Source organism: Oryzias latipes, chromosome 6 (assembly GCF_002234675.1).
Source record: "Oryzias latipes chromosome 6, ASM223467v1".
In the NCBI taxonomy this organism is placed as follows: Eukaryota; Metazoa; Chordata; class Actinopteri; order Beloniformes; family Adrianichthyidae; genus Oryzias; species Oryzias latipes.
Window position 1 is genome coordinate 3,223,639 of NC_019864.2, and position 23,225 is coordinate 3,246,863.

At 40.9% G+C, this 23,225-nt stretch overlaps 1 protein-coding gene across 3 annotated transcripts in view; it reads right to left on the bottom strand.

Moving 5' to 3' along the window:
- Positions 1-1,351: 1,351 nt before the first annotated feature.
- Positions 1,352-23,225, bottom strand: part of asz1 (ankyrin repeat, SAM and basic leucine zipper domain containing 1) — a 76,263-nt gene continuing 54,389 nt past the window's right edge. The window contains exons 11-13 of one of the 3 annotated variants that reach the window (XM_004086224.4): positions 15,008-15,113; positions 14,709-14,822; positions 1,352-1,728 (exon numbers count right to left, since the gene is read on the bottom strand). In XM_004086224.4, coding sequence (XP_004086272.1) covers positions 1,552-1,728; positions 14,709-14,822; positions 15,008-15,113 — 397 coding nt within the window. In that variant the 3' untranslated portion in view covers positions 1,352-1,551. Of the gene's footprint in view, positions 1,729-14,708; positions 14,826-15,007; positions 15,114-15,851; positions 15,969-23,225 lie in introns of those variants that run through there. The other 2 variants (XM_020701566.2, XR_002289675.2) reach the window with 2 other exon arrangements.

Below are 23,225 nucleotides of genomic sequence, written 5' to 3' on the forward strand. Positions count from 1 at the left end.
GTGTCTTAAAATCTTGCATTGGCATAAAATATGGAGAATCAAAACTGCCAAATACAAATAGGAAATAAATGTTCTCATTTATAAATGATAAACAAAATAAATGTACTTATTTTAAAATCATGAACGTAAAATAATAGATAAAGACGTGTATAAATGCTTGTATTTCCATTTATACTCAAATTAGTGTTCACATTTATTATTTATAAATAGGTACATTAATTTCTCATTTGTATTTTGCAGTTTTGATTCTACATAATGATGTTTTGCACAGTTCCGTCTCAGCCGACAGTTTCTTCTGCTCTCATAACGTATTGGAGGAGGTGCAGCGTCCACATCCCAAGATGTTCTTGTCATCACTAAGGATGGACTCTCAGGTAATTTTATAGCATGTAAAGTAGCTTGAAAAACAGTGTCTGCATAACCCCTTATATTTATAAACAGCAGCTGAAGAGAATGGAGTCCCAAGTTCTTCATAATTAAATTAATAAATATCACCTCATGCAAATAATCAAACAATAAATCTCTCATAAATGTATAAAAAGATCATGAAATTGTGAAAAACTGGCTTTTTATTGGCTTTATCAGTGATTATTCTATAATAATATTTCTTGTTTTTTAGCTGCAGAAGAAACTTCTGTCACCACATCTACTGTTGAAAGGGAAACATTTGACTGTTTTACTTTTCACTGTTTTCTTTTGTTGAAGTTCTGTATCTTATGTTCCAGAGGCTCCAAGAGAGACTATGGAAGAGGAGCCTACTGGATCCAAAATTCCACCAACCTCCAGTCCAGTTGGTCCAGCTGAATGACCAACCACACTCTCTGATCCAGTAAGAATGGATTTGGTGCAGAGAGGTCCTTTTCAGACTGAGAAAGACTATGACTTTCCAAACTCCCCCTCATTGAGCTGTTGTTTTCTTTATGTTGGATTTTTTTATCGTCATTTGATTTTCTGTTAAGTTGCTGTTTTAAATAAGTTGGAGTTTTGTGAATGTCATTTGTTGAGTGCCTAATGTTACATTAAAAAATATATATCTATATGCATTTGTCATTCATATTTATTTCTTTGCATTTAAAATTTGTTGTGCACCACTAAATGTGCATCCAACATGCAGGCAATATACTGTATTCAATTCTTCGGCAGCAACAATAATTCACAAATGTATTAATGGAGATATTTCATTTATATTACAACAACAGTTGCGTTTTGTTGGTGCTGCAGATCAGTTAGAGGGCCCACAAATAAAATTTCGCTTAGGGCCCCCAGAAGACCAGGGCCGGCCCTGGGTCAGAGAATAAGATTGATCAAAATTAGCAACAAACAAGACGAGCAGAAACCACAGAAGAAGAAACTTAACCAAAAGCGTTTTATTATAAACACACAACATCAAAATCCTCTTTTAAAACCTAAAAATATCAGTTCTGCTCTGAAAACCTGGAAACAAAAATCTGCAACAAAATGAAATTTTCCTTAAAAAATAAAATGTTCAAACAGAAACAGCCTAGCTGAAGTAAAGCAAACATCTACCAACAGGAAACGTCTGCTTCGCGATCAGAGGATTTTGGAGAACAGGTGGAGCTGAACTTTGCCCCTTGCAGCTTTGTAGAACAGCAGCAGCGAGGCGGCAGCGAGCACGCTCACAACAACCCTGGTCAGTAGAGACTTCTTCCAGCCTTTGGGGGAACGAGGAGGAGGAGGAACCCAACAGCAATCCCTGGTTTCATCCATCTGTGGAGAGCAGAAGAGGGACAAGAACCTTCAGAACAGGAAAATGTGAGAAGCTATGACTGTGAGGATTAGAAAAACGTCTGACACCAACACTTTGGTTTGACCAGCAAACCTGAATCATCAGCACTTCCTGTGCCAAATCCTGAAGGCTTCACACGGAGGTCACGTCTCATAGCCAAGTGACTTCCTAAGACTCCAGTGACTATCATATTCAGCAGAGTCCAGTCTGCTTCTGGGAAATCAAAATGTCTTCCTTTTTGTTCTTAGGGCTCCTTGATTTCTACATTAAAAAGGCTTTCATCTCCGTTCCCCATGAATTCTTACGTCAATCCAATCTTCAGGTAAAATGAATGAAAAACAAAATCCCACTGTTCTATGTATCAAAACAGAGATCATGATTTTAATCACTGCACACGTTAATATTAAGTTATATAAATGCCCAGCAAAGATTTCAAATTTGAGAGATTTTCATATCTTCTATTTTGTTTCTTACTGGGTTACAAAAAACGCAAAATGAAGTGATAACAGCCTCAAGAACCGAAGCACCAACAGCTTTTTATTGGAGGTGGGAACATTTCTTTTAGTTTGCCCAAAAGCTGTGGAGCTTTATAGGGAGGAACAGCAGCTTTCGTTTGGACTCCATGACAGGGTTGGAACCACTTAGAGGTTCATTTTTGTGCAACGGGTGTGAAGGAGACCCCATTCTCCTGGACAAACCAGTTCATTTTTATGGTGAAATAGTTTAGTAGAATGGTTAACACATGTTCTCCTTTTAAGTGGATTTTGAAGACCCACTCTAATGAAAATGTGTTTTTGGTGTTTTTAAAATGTTCTTCAGACATTTTTCTGATCAAAGAAAATCATCCAATCATTGTAAATCAGCAGCAGACAAAAATGCAGTTTGGAAAAGAGCTAATTTGTGACAGAAAATAGTCTGGGTGGGCCACAAGCTTCCTGCTCTGCTCTATTCCGATGCATCCAAACAAACAGATCCATAAACGTCTTTGTTTTCCTGGTCTGAGCTGGAATCTGGATCTAAACTGGACGGATGGATGGCTGCAATACTGCTCACCGTTTTTGTTGCAATGCTAATGTTAGTTAGGGCTGTAAGCTAGTGGGAGAGAATGGGAAAAGATGGGTGACAGGAAGTGGGGATGGGGTTGGCCTACGCCAGGGTTCGGCAACCCATGGCTCCGGAGCCACATGTGGCTCTTTCATCCATCTCTTGTGGCTCCCTGTGACTTTGGAAAATAATGAGTATTTTATAATAATTAAATTGTATTTTAGTTTGTTCATTTTTCATGCCATTTCAAAGGCGCTGCTGGCTCCGCACGAAGCGAGTGCCACGTAAAAAACAGCTTCGTAATGAGCTTGTATTTATCGGGCGAGACCTGCAGAGCTGATAGCAGGAGGAGACACGCGGGGCGGCTTCAATAAACACTCCGATCTTCTGCCGGGAACTTGCCGGGGCAGAGACCAACTCGCTGATGACAGACAGAGTTCGCGCCAGTGTTGCCAGATAGAGTCACAGTTTTCCAGCCCAAAAGTCATCTGAAAACCGCCAGACCCAGCCAAAAACCGCCCAACACTGCTTTTGTTGATGTTTTTTTTCCTACTGGACTGATAAAATAAAAGATTTTTTTAAATAAAAGATATTTCTGACCAATAATAAAATGTGTACAATATTGAATATTTCTTCAGCGGAGCGCCTTCTTTCATTCATTTGCTTAACCCGCTCTATCCCTGCTATAACCTGCGTCCGGCTCTTTCATCCTTGTGCGGCGCTGGAGCGCCCCGACTATCGCGTCAACCTATGATGACCGTATTTTGCGCTCTCTGTGTAGGACACACTGAGGAGCACGGGGGAAACCAACTCTCAGCTACAGAGGATGTGAACAGGTGAACAGGTAGAGAGGAAAAGCAGGTAGAGAGGCGGAGGAGGGGCTTTGGCTTCAAACTCTGTCAGAGAGATGCAAACACGGGCGTCAGATTCAGACGCAGCTTTCCCTGCAGGAGTTGAAGCAGACACTTTCTCTGGGATGATTTTATGAACTCACACATGGAAACATGATTACCAAGTAGAACTCTTCAAAATAATAAACCTGATCTCTCCACATTCTCAGTTTCTACCATGCATTGATAAACACATCGCTCCATGCAGCGATCAGACCAGAACCAGTAACTCCTCCCAACGTGGCTGCGGTATCATCCTTTAAAGAACAAAATGTGCATTTGCAGCGACATATGCTTCAGACGATGTTCGATTGGCCAATCTACATGTCGATCAAGTCCCGTACTTCTCAGTGAGGATTTTGATTGGCTGGTGGATTTTAAATAAGTACTTTTTTTTTAAAATCTTTTCTGGACCGCGATCTACACTCATGTCATTGAAGATCGACCGGTAGATCGCGATCGACGTAATGAGCACCTTTGAATAATATATACATGCATAATATATATCTTCCACTTTCGGCTTCTCCCATCAGGGGTCGCCACAGCGAACGAGTCGCATGGTAAATTTGGCAATGTTTTACGCCGGATGCCCTTCCTGACGCAACCTTCTCAAACCGGGCTTGGAACCGGCAGAGGTAGAGAAGGGAACAGGGAGCATGCATAATATATATAATGATGTCAAAACGGGTTGTGGCTCCGGGTGCTTTCTTTTTTATTAGAGGCGGTCCCAAATGGCTCTTTGAGTAAAAAAGGTTGCCGACCCCTGGCCTACGCCAATGGTCTCACCCCCAACTCTGAGGTAAAATTATTTCTGCAGAAATCATGTCCTAGACAAGGACACAGACTATTTCTATTTGTCTAAAAACTAGGGGTGTTGGGAAAAAAATTCGCTGATGTATCGCTATAGTTCATTTGGGGATATTAGTCTCGATTCAAAATGCTTTTATGATATTTGTTTAAATATTTCTGGGCGTCCTTCAGCGTCTGACTCTTGTTTTCCACTTAAGCCCGACTAGTTAGCAGCAGAGAACACAGAGCCTCTTTGAGCAGCTCTACACCACACAAAACAACAAGATCTCAGCAAAAAGCTGCTTGATTTGCTGTCATGAGACATGAACTAGTTTTTACTTGGGACGATGAACCCAAACTCTGTGCCGTGTTGCTGCCAGCATCACATAAAAACACCTTTGTAGCTCAGATGAGAATGAATGATGCAGTGCAGCAGCTCAGCAGCTCATGCACGGAGCACCAGGACAAATGCTGTCTGCAAAGCGGGTCAAAGTTCTGCAGAACCTCCCAGCAACAGATTCTAGTTTGGTGACCTGATGGATCAGAGGGATGTGTCCACCGCTCTGAAAAAGGTCAACATGGTGGCGATGAGCGGGGAGATCCGTGTTTCCCTCCACGTCTGCAGAGCAGACTGATGTAAACAGAGCATCTTAGCCACATCAAAGCTCTTCATCCTGTCAGGCTGCCTCATCATCATCACTTTATTGTTCCTGGAGAGAATCAGTGTTTCTTTCCTTCATTATTGAAGCACCATTCAGGCTCCTGAACCCTTTAAAGTACTGGAGAAGCTACAATAAGCAATGTTGAAAATAAACCACATTCTACTTCCTCAATCATACTTTTACAACCTTAGTGGTTAAGGCACATTCTTTCTATTATTTTTTATACTGAAAAATTATTTTGTTGTGGAAATCAGACAATGTTATATAATGTTTATATATTTTTAGTTACCAAAATACTGAATTTAACTGGGCAAAAGCAACTTGTATATGAGATACAGTAGCAGAGCTTAACATGGTGATCCTCATATAAAATGAATTTTACCGCTTTATTACAATTAAAGGCGTACTAATATTTAGGTAGAGTTTTCTCTAAGTCATACACTTAAAAAAGAAAAAGTGTTTTGGAACAATATCGCGATATGTATTGTATTGTGGGGCGCGTATCGGTCTACGTATCATATCACCAGACTCTTGCCACTGGGAACACTTTAACAAGAGATGATCGGAGTGGGACTTTAAATGAATTCTGTGGATTTTATTTTAAACAAAAGTTCAAATTGCTTAAAAATATCATAGAAACATTTCAGAAATCTGAACAATAAATCTTTATATTTGTTGTTATTTTGATAACAAATTTTAAATGATTGTTTATGGTTTGTGTCCGTTTATCTATACCAGGGGTCGGCAACCCAACATGTTTAAAGAGCCAAATTGGACAAAAAAAAAATATGTCTGGAGCTGCAAAATATTAAAAGCCCTATATAAGCCTTATAATGAAGGCAACACGTGCGATATGTATCTATATTAGCTATATTAGGCTACTATCAAAATGACTACGTTGCTACAAATACATAGAGCATTATTAACGATTAAATGTTTATTTTCCCTGCAGTGCATTCTGTGGAGAACGACGGGTCACGTGACTGCTCTGTTGTGCAAATTTAACTTCATTACAATATCAATGAATTATGTTTCATTGCTTTGATAAAATTAAAGAAATGTAATAAAGAAATCCGATTTTTGATGTCATTTTTATTTTGAGGAGTCGAACACAAAACAATAAAATAAAACGTGCGTGCCCCATGACAGCTTGCGCTCGCATGACAGAACAGCTTCAAGCATTTGCGGTGCCTGGAGACTTTCATTCAGCTCCTTTAGGTGGCTTGTCACAGTCATATGCACCAAGTGCAGCTTTTCGAGCCATTCAGCATCTTCCAGTTGCGGGTAATTCAGTACTTTGCTTTTTAGGAATGTTTTCACGTGTTCGAAACAGACGACAAAGTGACGCAAAACGTCACCCCTGGACAGCCATCGGACTTTGTTGTGTAGCAGGAGATCAGAATATTCACTTTCAACTTCATCAAGCAATGCACGGAACTGACGGTGGTTCGATTTACATCAGCCACCTGCCTGGCGGTCCGCTAAAAGTAAAAATAAATAAAATGCCCTGCTGGTAGAAACGTATGTCGCAGGCTCTTCGTTGACAGAAATGTTGAAATTGTAGTGGCGCTCATGTGCATTTTAGGTCTGTTATCAGCAGGGGTTTGTGGGATGCGGTCTCCTGATCTAATTAGGGCTCAGCATGAGCGTTTCTGTTGCCCACGTTTCTTTTCATATGGCAGTTTTGTTGTTCCACCTTAGTTTATTCTTCCTGTTATGTTGTTTCTTTATGTTGCACCATGAGTGTGGGAGGGGGAGAGGTTGATGACCTCTGTGCAATGTTCAATGTGGTTTATATTCAAAATAAATGGGCTTGATATGTCGGAAAGAGGCTGCGCTCTCAGCTTCTCTTGTTGCCAACGCCTCTGTGAGAATGCTCGGTGTCGTGCGGTGTGTGGGACACGGACAGTGTTCTAGCACAGCCAGTTGATGGACAGTTCAACATTTTTGACAGCTTGGCTCCCGATTCGTCCGCTGCAAGTGACGTACTTGTAACTTGGCGTTACAAAGTATTTGCTAAACATTCTCACAGCATTGGAAAACGTTAAGAATGTTTGTGTCTTGTTTTTCCTCCTACAGAAACCATATTAAAGCAAAAAATATATTTCTCTCCCCCATCTTTTTACATTTTCAAAATTTTGTGAAAGTGCTCTAAAGAGCCACTAGGGCAGCGCTAAAGAGCCGCATGCGGCTCCTCAGCCGCGGGTTGCCGACCCCCGGTGTATACATACAAAATGTAAAAACAAAACAAAACAAAACACTATGAACAATGGTAGTCAGTCAGACAAAAAAATATCTACCAGTAGTTACATCTGCTCCATCAACAAGATGAAAACAGAATTATAGTAAATAAACACTAATTCTTTTCAAAATCTGAACTCCTTCCTGGACCGATCCAAGTAGCCAGTCTAGTTTGATTTAGCTTAGAAAATAGACAATAACTAAAATGTCAATGTTTTAGAAAAGAAACATTAGTATTTTCATGTTTTACTTGTTTTTGGGATTAATTTGGATTTTCTTTGAAGCATTTGATATGATGCTGCTGCTGCTTTTACCTCACACTGATCCTCTGTAAGAACATTTGATTTATCCAAGGGAATGTTTTTCAAACTCATTGCTCAGGTAAACCTGTGACGGCCGCCCCTGCAAAGCCAGATCTATACTAAATTAAAGGCAAGCTTGAATTTTAGTCTCCATGTGAGCCCACTTTCTGCAGAACCCTGCTCGAGTCTGCAGAGTAATGCTGAGGAACCAGGAGAAGTTCACACCTGCAGAATCTTTCCCAGCGGTCGGTAAACGCTGATGATGCACGGTGAGAACACGTGTGAATGGATGTCAAAACACGTAATTTCTACATTTGCTGTCTCCATGAGGCCCTTCTTTCTGTTTTGCCACCATCAGTTAATGAGTATAAAGTTGTTCCTTAGTGGGCCAGGAAGGGGAGACGTTCTCCTTTTGCAAAAACAAATTAACTGTAAAAAAATACACGTCCAAGATTCCATATTAAAAAAGAAGATTGAACACCTTTGACCAAAGTATGGCCAACGTTTTTCCGAGGAACCTGATGTATAGTTGAGCTTTTATATTTATGGTCATTTTAATATTTCCACTGCAGCAAATTCTAAAGAATGTGAGAACTTTCCTCCCATGGCAATACACCGACTCTGAAAAATGTCCATGCAATACCGTAAATTCCGGACTATAAGCCGCTACTTTAGTCCTGCGCTTACAGCCCTGCGGCTTATTCAGTGACGTGGCGCGGCTAATTAGTGGATTTATTTGGCGGCCGCCTTGAATGTACTTTTGATCTCGGAGCTGGGGTTGAATGCGTAATCCAACTCCAAGCAGCAAGCCAATTATTTATCTAAACACCTCCAAGCAGCCAAACAGCATGGACCTCACTTCAGGTCTTAGACACTTCAGTCATGATTCAACAAAAAGAAACTCGCATGCCCGGCCGCATCCCAGAATCCTTTGGTGCCATTAGACCCAACGTGCACGTGATCGCCACTACAACATGATGCAGCTTTTAAGTTAAAAGCAATCGTTAAAAGCAGCGTGAAAAAAATCCACCATCACCGACGGTTTTGGAAAAGCCAGTAAGCTGCGCGACGGAGAGAACAGCGCATGCTCAGGAGTGAATTTACCTCAGAGTCATAGTGACACTAGCCCATCTATTAACAGCTCCTTAATATACGAGATGATCTTCTAAACATGCTTTTATTATTGTTATGGTTATTATGAAGTGCCAGTTTGCTCATTTTATTTTTAATCTGTGTGGTCAGTGCTCTTTTGTGGCAGAACGAAGCCGCAAATACAATTAGGTGAAGACTAACATGCACTAACAACATTTTGCCTGGATAAACATGAATCGATGTGGGAAAAGCTGCAATCTGCAGCTTGGCTGCACGTAAACATGTGGGAATAACATCAGCCTTTATTTTGTCGGGACACGACTGGAAACACATATCCACGTGATTGTTTGAACAGTTTTTAAGGACTGAGTGGAATTTTGCTTTGAAAAGCTCATACCGCCCCACAGCCTCCGTGTGAGCTGGAAACATGTTCTCCTGCTGTTCGTTCACATAGAGCTGCGGGACAGATGGCAGTCTAAAGGCTCCCACACGTAAAAACACATCCTCTCTCAGCCCTCATCCACAAAACGTGCAGTATTAAGTCTGATTGCTCTGCACAGACACGATTCGCTCCGTCCACCAGCAGCCGCGCGCAGCGACCGGGCGCCGCGCAGAGGCGCGTGCTTTTCAGTCGCCGCTGCTTCATTTTACTGGTGTGTTTTTTTAACCAGCCCCGTTACCACCATAATGCTGCCGTGACACAAGCGGAAGGAGAGCTGCTCTCCCGTTCGCCCCTCCATCCACTGCTGCTCATTCTTTAAATACTGACAACAGTGTGGCGACCCGGGGGTTAGCCCCGCCTTAAGCCCCTAAGACTCATGGGAAATGGGGAATTGCGGATGTAAATTTCCTCATCATAACTGAGGGATGTAATGTTGATTATATGGTTACTGTTTGTAATTTTATGTATGATACCTAGATTGTCAATAAGTAAAAAAAAAAACTAAACACACTCAAAAAGAAAAAAAAAGCATAACTGAGGAACTTGTGAACAGGAGTGAGGTGCATGCTGTTTGTTAGATCTGGGTATCTTCAAATACATGAGCTGACGCTATGCTGACTCCTCCCACAGTGAGGTTTAAAGCGGCATTCAGTCTGGGAGTCAGGACATGCTTTGATATGCTGGCCGCGTTGCTTATTGCATGCGGCTTGTACACTGATGCGGCTTATGCATGTAGGAAGGAAGCTCAACACGTGAAAATGAGTGGGTGCGGCTTGTAATCGGGTGCGCTCTATAACCCGGAATTTACGGTAAATCTCTACAGAGTGTCTCTGGAGATCTTTAGATGGGTCTGGACAACCCTCGTTACAGTCCAAGACTACCTGAAGGACCGATCTTTCTTCAAAAAAGGATAAAAGGATCCATGAATGGTGGTCAAAATATCCTTCCAGAAGCACTTTTGCTCTGTCACTGACTCACCAGAATGAAAATGTTAAATAAATACCCCGGCTTTCTGTTACTACAGACTCGGGAATCTATTGCTACACATCTGCAAAGGTGCGAGAATGTCTTAACCTTCAAGTCTCAAGCAAGTCCCCTGTCATTGTGGAGAGAATCCAGCAAGTCAACTGATTGTTCAGGTCAGACATGAAATGACCAACCAAAGTTTCCACACTTGAATCAACGTTAGAGAGCAGGAAGTTAGATTTCAAAAGAATCAATACCTAATGAAGCACGAAGAAACGCTACTTGACTCCTGAAGTGTTCGAAAAATTTATTACATCTGTTCGCTCCTACTCTCCGCCTGTCTTGTCGGCCCCCTGTGATCTACTTGTTGAAAGTTTTAACAGTAAATTAAAATCCAGTCTCGGCTCAGTTGCTCCACTAACATCTAAAAAGATAAGAATCAAAGCCACACCCCCTTGGAGAACTGAGGAAATTAAACAATTGAAGAGACGTTGTAGATCTGCTGAAAGACTTTGGAGAAAACACAAACTTGAAATAAACTATCAACTTTACCAGAACCAACTAAAACTATATAATCAAACAGTAAAACAGACCAGAAATTCCTACTTTGCGAACATCATCTCTGTAAATAAAAATAACCCCAGAGTCCTCCTGACCACAATTGAGTCCTTGATCAACTCAAATGCGAACAAAAACACAATGCCAGCCTCCGCCTCATTGTGTGAGGACTTTGCAGACCACTTCAGGAGCAAGATTGATTCTGTCAGATCTGACATCATAAAAGGACAGAAAAGCCTTTTTATTGGGAATGATGGCTTGATCTTATCTGAGGAAGCACTGGACAGTTTTGGCCTGGTTGAAGCTGCAACACTTGGTCGAGTTTTCTCCCAAGTTAATCCAACAACCTGTTTTTTGGACCCCATCCCTACATCACTTTTTAAATCCTTTTACGGGTCTTTTGAGAGTGAGATTTTAAATATCATGAACGCCTCTCTACAGACGGGTATTTTGCCTGCTGCCTTTAAAATGGCAGGGGTGAAACAGTTACTCAAGAAAACTAATTTAGACCCTTCAGTTTTTAATAACTACAGACCTGTGTCCAATTTGCCATTTTTAAGTAAGGTTTTAGAAAAACTTGTTTTTATTCAGCTGAATGAGTTTCTCTCTCAAAACAACATTTTTGAGATAAACCAGTCTGGTTTTAGAACAAACCACAGCACAGAGACAGCCTTGTTAAAAATCGTTAATGATGTCAGATGTGCCTTGGATTCAGGTCAGATCTCAGTACTAGTTCTACTAGATCTAAGTGCAGCTTTTGATACTGTTGATCACCTGATCCTTATAAACAGACTTAAAAGTCTTGGCCTTTCAGGGACTGTTCTCAAGTGGTTCGAATCGTGTCTCATGGAGAGAGTAAGCATGGACACACACTTTTCTGGGGTCAATTAATTGTGGTGTGCCTCAAGGTTCCATCCTTGGCCCCTTGCTTTTTAACATTTACATGCTTCCTCTGGGGAATGTCATCAGAAGCCACAACATCAGTTTTCATAGCTATGCTGATGATACCCAGCTGTACATAGCTATGTCTCCTGATGACACAAGACCAATAGAATTACTTTTTAACTGTATTTTAGATGTAAAATTATGGATGGCAAATAATTTTCTGCAGCTCAACCAGGACAAAACGGAAATTTTAGTTATCGGTCCTGAAGCCAAGAGAGAGAAACCGTTTCTGAAGCTACAGGAACTTTCATTAAGTCATTTAGACACAATCAGAAACCTGGGTGTTATTTTCGACTCTAAGCTGATTTTTATCCCCCATATAAAACAGGTGGTTAAAACTGGTTTTTATCATCTCAAGAATCTGGCTAGGGTCCCCCGCTACTCTCTCTTGCGAATACGGAGATGCTAATGCATGCTTTTATCATGAGTAAAGTTGATTATTGTAACGTCGTGCTTGCTGGTCTTCCAAAAACCAATATTAAGAACCTTCAGCTTCTCCAGAACTCTGCTGCACGAGTTCTTACAAAGACCAGGAGGCGGGCTCACATCACCCCAATTTTAAAATCCCTGCATTGGCTCCCCATATGCTTCAGGATTGATTTTAAGATACTTTTAACCGTTTTTAAATGTCTTAACGGTCTTGGGCCTTGTTATTTATCAGATCTTTTAGTAAAGTATGAACCCTCGCGGACCCTGAGATCCTCTGGCACTGGTCTGTTAACCATTCTGACTGTAAAAAAAACAAAACCTATGGAGAAGCTGCATTTCAGCACTATGGTCCCCGTTTATGGAACAGTCTGCCAGAGGAACTGAGAGCCGCAGAGAGCATTAATGCTTTTAAGAAAAGGCTCAAGACCCATCTTTTTAACCTGGCTTTTAGCTAATGCTTTACTGCTTTTATGTATCTATTCAGTTATTTATTTATATGTACTTTTTATTTTATTTATTTATTCAGCCATTTTATCTTGTTTTATGAACTCAAACCTGATTTTTAACGCATTATTTTAATTAACCTTATTTTAATGTTTTATTTTTTTTTATAAATATGTTTACTTTTTTATTCTCATTTTTATTCAATTTTATTTTCAGTGCTTCATCAGTTGGAACCTCTCCCTCTGGGTCGGCTGCTGTTCAGCCACTGCGGCTCAAGATGGGGACCTGCATCACTGCTTAGCTGTGGTGGAGCGGTCCCCGCCTGTGATGCTGCATTTGGCTGTCTATGCGGCTGTTCACGGAGGGGGAGGTTCCAATTATTAGCGTTTCCAGCATCCTGTTTTTGTGCTCAGCCTACTTCTCATTGTCCATTGCCATCAGTTAGGGGGTGGGAGGTGTGAAAGGAGTGGGGGGCTAGGTACGGGGAGGGGGGCCCTATTTATTTATTTTTAAATCGTCAATGCTTGTTTTTATACTTTGTTGTGTTTTAATGTAAAGCACTTTGTGTTATATTTTTATATGAAAAGTGCTTTATAAATAAAGTTTGATTTGATTTGATTTATGCCAAATATCTAAATGCGTGTGTGTGTGTGTGAGGGGCATTCATGGGGAGGTGATCATTCCCTCAAATGTAAACTTACTGACATGACAAACATTGAGTTCTTACAGACGTCCTCCCATCCAGACGGTCTCATACGTTCGAGGTTCCATCCAAATGTCAGCAGGAAGACGTCGTCCACCTTTCCTTCAGTGTGACCTCACATGACAGGGTCAGGTGAGGTCACCGCTTTGCTTCTTTGACCTCCTGAAGGTTTTCACGCTGTAGCTTATTTACCGCAGTAGTTAAAGCTGATGTTGAGATCACTACGGTTCATCTCTCTCACTATATTTTTTATATAAAACTTATTTCATACTTTCTTTAAATATTTATCTAGCGTCTTTCATTCAGGTTTTAACAATGTGCTTTACATTAAGGCAAATAAAATAGTCATAAAATGAGTTAAAACAGAAAGCATAGGACAATCACATTCAGTTGTCACCCCTCCCTCAACAGATTCCTCCCTCCACCCACCCAGTTCCCCCAACATCACCCTGAACAGAAACATAAGTACTGCAGCTCAAAGAAACAGTCTGGCTCGGTACGGAGCAGAACCGGTATCATGGAGATCCAGTCATTCCAAGGCCCAGCCCCACCACAGGGGTCACTGCCACAGCGTCCGCCCAACACAGCAGCTCAGAGCCCACTCTACGGCTATTAGACCACAGAGCGGGACCCATGCCAGCCCCATGAGAAGGAGCACTGCAGCAACAGCACCCCCTACAGGTGAAGCCGGTAGTGCCCCAAAACAATGGATCCCCAAGAGGAAACACTGGAGTATGAAACATCAACATTTAAATAATTATATATATAAAAAATAATCAAATCAATAAAAAAGCATTAGAAATGACTAAAACATAATCTTAAATATCATGAATATAATAAAAATAAAAAGGGTATTATATTCTTCAAAAGTCCTTATATACCTGTAAGTAAAAAATGTATTAGATAGGTAAAATGAATGAATTAATAGATAAAAAATAAAACACTAAAAGAATTAAGCATTTACCAAAGTCATGTAAAAGCCAGATTAGAAAGGTGGGTCTTGAGGCTCTTCTTTAAAACCTCTACAGTCTCTGCAGCCCTGAGGTTCTCCGGCAGGCCGTTCCACAGGCGAGAACCCTAATGGTGGAACCAGGCCTCACTGTGTGTTTTGGTCCTCACCTTAGGAACGGTGAGACTTTTTTCCAATGGTCCTCACCTTAAATCGGTTAAATAAGAAGGCCCAAGACCATAAAAACATTTATAAACCATTAAGAGAACTTTAAAATCAATCCTGAAACACACAGGGACCCAATGCAGAGATTAAATGATCATGTTCTAAGCCAGGGGTCGCCCCTAATGAAAAATCCCCTCTGAGACTGCCGAAGCGCTACTGGCGGCCGTTAAATACAAGCATATATTAGCCGCATCATTGGATAAGCCGCAGGGTCGAAAGTTTGTGACAAAAGTAGCGGCTTATAGTCCAGAAAATACGGTAGGTGTGTGCACTTACTGACCTTGCACAGCAGACTATGAAGACAGGAGACTTCCTTTTCCAGGTCTTTAATCTGGAGGACCAACTGCCTGCATGTGGACTGGGCTTCCTTCCCCGAGTCCAGAGAGAAGACCAGCTACTTGGAGACCAGAGAAACAAAGACCTTTATTTACTCGTGTTCTGTCAAAATGAGAACGTCAGGTGAAGCAGAATTTAAATAGTTTTAAAAGCTTTTATGACAAAGAGTTTGTTTCTAAAAGCTGTAATCATGATGGCAAATGTAAAACTGAGCAGTGAGGGAATCATTTCAGATCCACGTGCCTGAGAGGTCTGACGAGGAAAGCGGCTGACGACATCGTGAATCACTTCTATCAGGTAACAGCACTGATGATTCACGCTAATGAGGAAGTTCTGCAGATCTTCACACCTAAAAAATTAAAACAAAACAAAACCGACAGCTCTGTGAAACAAACAAATGTGTTGTCTGTTTAGTTAGATCAGGTTCTACAACTGCTGTTCAGAGGATCACTTCAAAACAGGGACTTGTTAAACTGCTGAAATATGTTCAAAGACTAATCATATTAAAATCGTTTTCATTTCAAAGAGGCTAAAAAAATATCTGTAATTTAAAAGTAGCTTATAGAAGTGACCAAAATACATCAAGAAAAAGGTGCCAGTAGTGAGGAATGCTCCCTTCAAAGAGTAAATCCATCCTTTTTCACTGGAAAGTTAGCTTCAGCATTGACATTCTTTTTAACTACAGTAACTCTTTAAAACGCAGTTAATGTAATTCCAGCAGATTCTGCGCTTAAGCCTTGCATAACGCAGCAAAGCCGATATGAAAAGCCGCTTTTCTCTCATCTGATTAACTTTGATGGCATCTTAGGTGTTCAGAAGAAGCCTCAGCTGCTTTGAGTGCATAGGGCAGGGGTCACCAACACGGTGCCCACGGGCACCAGGTCGCCCCCAGTGGCCACATAAGTCGCCCACAGGCCTGTTCCAAAAATAGAACAACTCACCAGTGAGCTGAGTCTAAAGTTTACTTTTATTATGTTGCTATTCTTTTTATATCCCACTTGCATTTGTATAGATCTTGTGTATATGTTCATTATACAGTGTTCCCCGCTTATTATATATATAATATAATATTTGTGGTTTCACACACTGCCTGAGGTGCTGTGTTTCTAAGGGCGGGGGGGGGAGATGAGGAGCACGTCATCCTGTCAGCTTCCAACAGTTGGTTCCAATGGTTCCTGAATCGCTATGACCGCAGTTTGTGTCCCTGCACGGAGAAATGGCATCAGCTGACTCAGAAAAGAAGATATCCTGATACGATGAAGATGATAATCGCGGACAAAAACTATCATCAGGATGAATGAAATCGGCCTCTTCTGGAAAAAGTGACGTTCAAAACATGCTGCTGCTGGACTGACGCACCGTGCCGACACTTAAATCACACTGCAGGACCTCTCGGATGAAACACGGACTCCTGGTTTTAAGAATAAAACTCTTTATGTTGAGCAATAAAATGTTTTTGACATATGTTTTACAAAGCATCAGAAATGTTTCAGAATGTTTTCAGAAGGGGTTTTTTTTGTCTTCAGGCTCAGTGTAAAGCTGCAGACTTCCCAAAATGTCTGCATTACCACTGCATCATTCAACAGCAGGCCTTATGTGCAGAAGTGATCGGCTTTGGGCACGTGATGACTCCCGTTGAGAAAATCATCTGTGGATTCACAGAAAAAAAACGTTCAGCACTTTCCTTTTGTGCAGTCGGTGCTTCTGCATCTGAAATTTGACAAAGTTGTAGAAAAGTACTGTGAAGTCATAAACAGACCTTGGCTAAAACTATCAAAAAATAGATATCAGACGTCAGTGGAAACATGGCAGTGCCGTGGCAAAGTTGAATTACAATATTGAAGAAATGTTCAATATAAAGGTGTGTTCATGACATGTAGCAGTTATAATTTTGTTAAAAACCCTGCAAGTTTGGTCATTAGTTCAAAATGTGATTTAAAAATATGTAAGTTGATTTTTCTTTAACATTACATTATTGATAAACATGGTGCAACATAGTGAAAATGGACATTTTTTTCCAATGACTGAGATTACTAATGTGCTGAATTTTGACATGTTTCCCACCTTGTTGTTGTTGATAATTATTGTGAGAAATCAGTAAAGTAATGAATCTTTTCATATATACGAGTATCATTAATCATTTTTAATAAATAACTAAAGGCAAACTGAGCAAATTTGTTATTTCAGGAGAGTATCAAACTGGTAGCCCTTTGTATCACTCAGTACCCATTAAGTGGCTCTCAGTTTCAAAAGGGTTGGTGACCCCTGGCATAGGGTCTAAGAGGACAACACCAAAAATAATGGAACAGCTGTTAGATCTAAAAGGTAGGTTAGTAACTGCAGGAATGGGTGAAAAAGAAGCAGACCCAAAAATCTGTAGCATCTGAGATTGGACCAAAAATAAATAAATGACACTCTGCAGCAGTGAGAACATTGGAAGCAGATGAGCACAAAAACCCAGAACATCAGTGATAAGACAAAAGAGAAATAACTGGAACAAGAGATCAGGATGAGGGAAGAAAAAGAAGAACACCTAAAAGATCTGTACAATACAAAAGAGCCAGCAGTCAGTGACAGCAGAAATGACCTACAGTCAGGAGCATAAATATTTGGACAGAGACACATTCTTTCTAATTTAGTTTCTGTACATTACCACAGTGAATTTGACATAAAACAACTCAGATGCCATTGAAGTGCAGACTTTCAGCTTTTATTCCATGGGTTGAACAAAAATATTGCATAAAAATGTGAAAAACGAAAGAATTTTTTAAATACAATCCCTTCATGTCATGGGCTCGTAAATAATTGGACAAATGAAATAACTGAAAACAAAATGTTCATCAATAAACACTAGTGTCCCAGTGCCACTAGCAGCCATGCACGCCCAGACCATCACACTGCCTCCACCGTGTTTTACTGATGATGTAGTGTGCTTTGGATCATGAGCTTCTCCACGCCTTCTCCAGACTTTTTTCTTGCCATCATTATAGTAGAGGTTGATTTTGGTTTCATCTGTCCAAAGAATGTTTTTCCAGAACTGTGCTGGCTTTTTTAGATGCTTTTAGCAAAGTCCAATCTAGACTTCCTATTCTTGAGGCTTATGAGTGGATTGCATCTTGCAGTGTATCCTCTGCATCTACTTCCATGCAGTCTTCTTTTTATGGTAGACTTGGATATTGATACGCCTACCTCCTGGAGAGTGTTGTTCACTTGGTTGGCTGTTGTAAACGGGTTCCTCTTCACCATGGAAATGATTCTGCGATCATCCACCACTGTTGTCTTCCGTGGACGTCCAGGTCTTTTTATGTTGCTGAGTTCACCTTTCTTTCTTTCTCCTAATACTGTAGCAATTTCTGGCATGTTTTTTCTGTTTTTTCAGCTGAATGATGCCTCCTTTCACCTGCATGGAGAGCTCCTTTGACCCCATGTTGTCTTTTCACAGCAAAATCTTCAAAATGCAAGCACGAGTCCTCTAATCAACTCCAGGTCTTTTATCTGCTTCACTCATAATGACATAAGGGAATTGCCCACACCTGTCAATGCAATAGCATGGAAGTCAATTTTCCAATTACTTACGAGCCCATGAAATGAAGGGATTGTGTTTAAAAAAGGCTAGTTTTTCACATTTTTATGCAATCTTTTTGTTCAACCCATGGAATAAAAGCTGAAAGTCTGCACTTCAATGGCATCTGAGTTGTTTTATTTAAAATTCACTGTGGTAATGTACAGAAACTAAATTAGAAAGAATGTGTCTCTGTCCAAATATTTATGGTTGACTGTATACATTCATAGATACGCTTTGGTCTCATGCACCCATATGGGGGGGGGGGATTGACTCGTACGGGTGCCAAGAGTTATTGGGTTGCTCTGGCCCTTGGAGGGTCGTAGAGAGGAATGGCTGCATCTTAAAAGAAGTGCGGGTGTGTCTTGTAGTTTGCTTGAGCTTCATACAGTCGCGTGTCTCATACAGCCGGAAAACGTTAGAATGTTTTGGATTCGTGCCATGATGTCATTGACAGTAAAGATGCAGCGCTATCATGAGGGGGCTTTTCTTACCCCAACACTCTGTAATGTTAGAAGCTGCTAATAAAGTTTCATTCAAAATGAATCCATGTCTGTTATTGTATTTAGAAAATAGTTATTTAATGAATTTCCTATGAATTAAGTTTCTTTTATTTCTCTGCCACGTCTTAAAGTGTGCTCCGTGAAAATATTGTCTAACTTTAAACCAGTTTGTGGTTCGAAAACCGTTCTCACACGCAACAGCTAGTTAGCATAGCATGATAGCATCGTAGAATAATAGCATGAGTGTGTAACAACACGGCTGTGTACAGATCAACACTTTTTATTAATCTCTCTTTTGCTGCAGTAAGTCCAGCAGGTTTATCCTCCAGTTCTGTCTTGATCTTGGTAAAAAACGCCACATGTCCCGCTGCCCCATCAGCCTAAACTAGGCGCTGTAGACAAGTGAACAGAAGTTACAGGGGTGGGGGGTGCTTTACGTGTCGCGTGGGCTTGTAAATATTGCTCAATAAGCTTGTTTTTTTCTCTCCCTTAGAGAAGAAGCTCCTCTTTTTTCGCTGCTGTCTTCATGTTTTCATGCTTGTTGTGAGAGAAACCAGAATTTCCTCTGAACAACCAAAGTCCAAGAAAGCAAAGAGATGGGAAAATAAAATCTCAATTTTTCCAAAAATAATTTCTTGCCCAGCCCTAAGTATAGCCCATTTTAGCTACTACAATTGGCAGGCTGTAAGCTAGTGGGAGAGCATGCAAACAAAGTGATGATGGGACATCTGGGCAAGCTTACATAGCGCCAAAAGTCCAGCCCACAGCTTAGAAACAAATTTCTAATGTATTACTGCTGCTCTGCAGAAACTATGTTCTAGAAAATCACATGCCGTATTTTCACGGCTATAAGGTGCACTTAAAAGTCTAAAATTTTCTCCATACTTATGAAGCGGGGTTTCCTAATGTGTAGGGCGTAAAAGAAGGGTGGAAAGAAGTATAGGCCAGTTAGAGGGTCACCACAACGGTAAGAGTGAAGCTGCCATGTAGCTGGCAGAAATAGGAAACTGCTTGTGCCCCGCACATCACAATCCCTGACCACAACCCCTGAACCAGGGGTCGGCAACCCATGGCTCCGGAGCCACATGTGGCTCTTTCATCCATCTCTTGTGGCTCCCTGTGACTTTGGAAAATAATGAGTATTTTATAATAATTAAATTGTATTTTAGTTTGTTCATTTTTCATGCCATTTCAAAGGCGCTGCTGGCTCCGCACGAAGCGAGTGCCACGTAAGAAACAGCTTCGTAATGAGCTCGTATTTATCGGGCGAGACCTGCAGAGCTGATAGCAGGAGGAGACACGCGGGGCGGCTTCAATAAACACTCCGATCTTCTGCCGGGAACTTGCCGGGGCAGAGACCAACTCGCTGATGACAGACTGAGAGTTCGCGCCAGTGTTGCCAGATAGAGTCACAGTTTTCCAGCCCAAAAGTCATCTGAAAACCGCCAGACCCAGCCAAAAACCGCCCAACACTGCTTTTGTTGATGTTTTTTTTCCTACTGGACTGATAAAATAAAAGATTTTTTTAAATAAAAGATATTTCTGACCAATAATAAAATGTGTACAATATTGAATATTTCTTCAGCGGAGCGCCTTCTTTCATTCATTTGCTTAACCCGCTCTATCCCCTCTATAACCTGCGTCCGGCTCTTTCATCCTTGTGCGGCGCTGGAGCGCCCCGACTATCGTATTTTGCGCTCTCTGTGTAGGACACACTGAGGAGCACGGGGGAAACCAACTCTCAGCTACAGAGGATGTGAACAGGTGAACAGGTAGAGAGGAAAAGCAGGTAGAGAGGCGGAGGAGGGGCTTTGGCTTCAAACTCTGTCAGAGAGATGCAAACACGGGCGTCAGATTCAGACGCAGCTTTCCCTGCAGGAGTTGAAGCAGAGACTTTCTCTGGGATGATTTTATGAACTCACACATGGAAACATGATTACCAAGTAGAACTCTTCAAAATAATAAACCTGATCTCTCCACATTCTCAGTTTCTACCATGCATTGATAAACACATCGCTCCATGCAGCGATCAGACCAGAACCAGTAACTCCTCCCAACGTGGCCGCGGTATCATCCTTTAAAGAACATAATGTGCATTTGCAGCGACGTATGCTTCAGATTGGCCAATCTACATGTCAATCAAGTCCCGTCCTTCTCAGTGAGGATTTTGATTGGCTGGTGGAATTTAAAGAAGTACTTTTTTTTTAAAATCTTTTCTGGACCGCGAACTACACTCATGTCATTGAAGATCGACTTTTCGATCGATAGCGATCGACGTAATGAGCACCTTTGAATAATATATACATGCATAATATATATAATGATGTCAAAACGGGTTGTGGCTCCGGGTGCTTTCTTTTTTATTAGGGGCGGTCCCAAATGGCTCTTTGAGTAAAAAAGGTTGCCGACCCCTGCCCTAAGGGGTTCAATCCCTAACCTTATCCCTAAAAAGGGGATAAGGTGAAAAAAAGGGGGGCTAAGTCCCAGGTCCCCACAATGTTGTTCACAAAATGACTGAAGCCCTTTTTAAACTGCACCTATCAGCTATGCGGATTGATGGATTTTTAGATGCTGTTTTATGACTGAAAAAAGAAATCTAAACTAACTTAGATTTGCTCCTGGTGCATTTTTTAAACACACACTGAGTATTTGTGTGTGTGCTTAAGCAGTCTCTTCGCTAGCACGTGTGTAAGAAGGAGGAAAACAGAGCTCCGGCAACAAGCGCACCGCGTGAAGATCAAAAAGCTGAGTGCAAGTGAGTGTGAGCGCGCATTCAGTTTGTGCTACCCAGTTAGGGAGAACAGTAAAAAAAAAAAAAGAAAAAAAAGGTTTCCTCTAAAATGACAGTCTGGTTCTTTTATTAATCCACTCTGGAGGCTCTGAGGGTCCGAATGGAGCGTGAATGTGCTGCGCCTTAACACCCGTTGCGCCTTTTGTATGTGTCAAAGACTGAAAATCCCGCATAACTGAGAACCATGCCCTATAACCTGGTGCCTCCCATGGTCGTGAAAATACGGTAGGAACAAAATAAAAATAGCAAAATTGAACTTTATAGGTTATACATTAATGTAGTTCTTGAAAAAAATATTTGATTAATCCTAGTGACAGTTCACGGGCAATTTTTCCCAGGTTTGACATGACCGATCCTGACCCTATCGTAAAAAAAAAAAAAAAAAAAAAAAAAAAAATCGATTTTGTTTAATCCGTAAAAGTCATGAAATGAGCCAGAAACCCCGCTAGCATTGAGCTAGCTTGCATGGCTAGCACAGGAAAACATTGTTTACAATGAATGGCCCTGGCATAAACATCTCTTTTCACTAGCAGCTACTGGTGGAGCTCATCTGACAGTGCTGGCGTCCTCCGGTTACTACACCTCCCTTTGCCTGCTATTAGTTTATCTAGGAGCAGAGAAAGATGATGGGAAAACTGTTGAGGCACAATTGTCGCTACATTTAAGCTCTCAAAAGATTGTGTAAAATCATAGACTATTTCAATCTCCTCCACACTCCCACAGCAGCTGCAGTGAAAAACCAAAACTCTCAACAGTTCCACATGTAATTTTTGGTAAACACCCACTCTGACAAAAAAATTCTGTTTTAGGTTTTTTATTTTTATACTTTTGGGTTGGGGGTGGGTGGGGCATGACTTAAAAGTGAATTTCTGACCAACTCCTGTCACTCTGCAGAAACTACATTCTAAAAAGTGACAACTTTTTTTTTCTAACTAAAAACACCACGATCACAATTAAAAGACTGCTGGCGATGCTTTTACAATAGATTAAAAGATGATCGGACTAGGACTTTAAAACTAGTTGTAAGAATCTAGAATTTGATGTTTAGCTGGTCACATATATTGAAGTCCCACTCCATTCATCTTTTTATTTATTGTTAAAGTGTTCCCTGTGGTCTTTTAATTCTGATTTTGTTGTTCTTAGCCAAAATAATAAAAACACTTGTTTCTTTCTAGGACAAAGTTTCTGCAGAGTGGCAGAAGTTCATTAGAATTTCACCTTTGAATTGTGGGTGAGGTTGTTAGCGGATCCACCCATTCCCCACTTCAAGTCATCCATGCTCTCTCGCTAGCTCACAGCCCCTTAAAACCCCAACCTAACATAACTGGCAGAACTAAAATAGTGAGCAGTATTGGAGCTATTCATCAGTACATTTTTGATCCAGATTCCAGCTCAGACGAGTAAAAAAAAAAGACGTTCATGGATCTATTTGTCTGTAAGTGGATGCATCCGAATGTAGCAGAGCAGGGCGCTTGTGGCCTCGCCAGTGTACTTTCTAAATAGCAAATAAGCTCTTTTTCAAACAGCATTTTTTTGTCTGCTCCTGATTCACCATTTAAACAAAGAAATACTCCAAAATGCAATTTTAATTTTCTTTATATACAT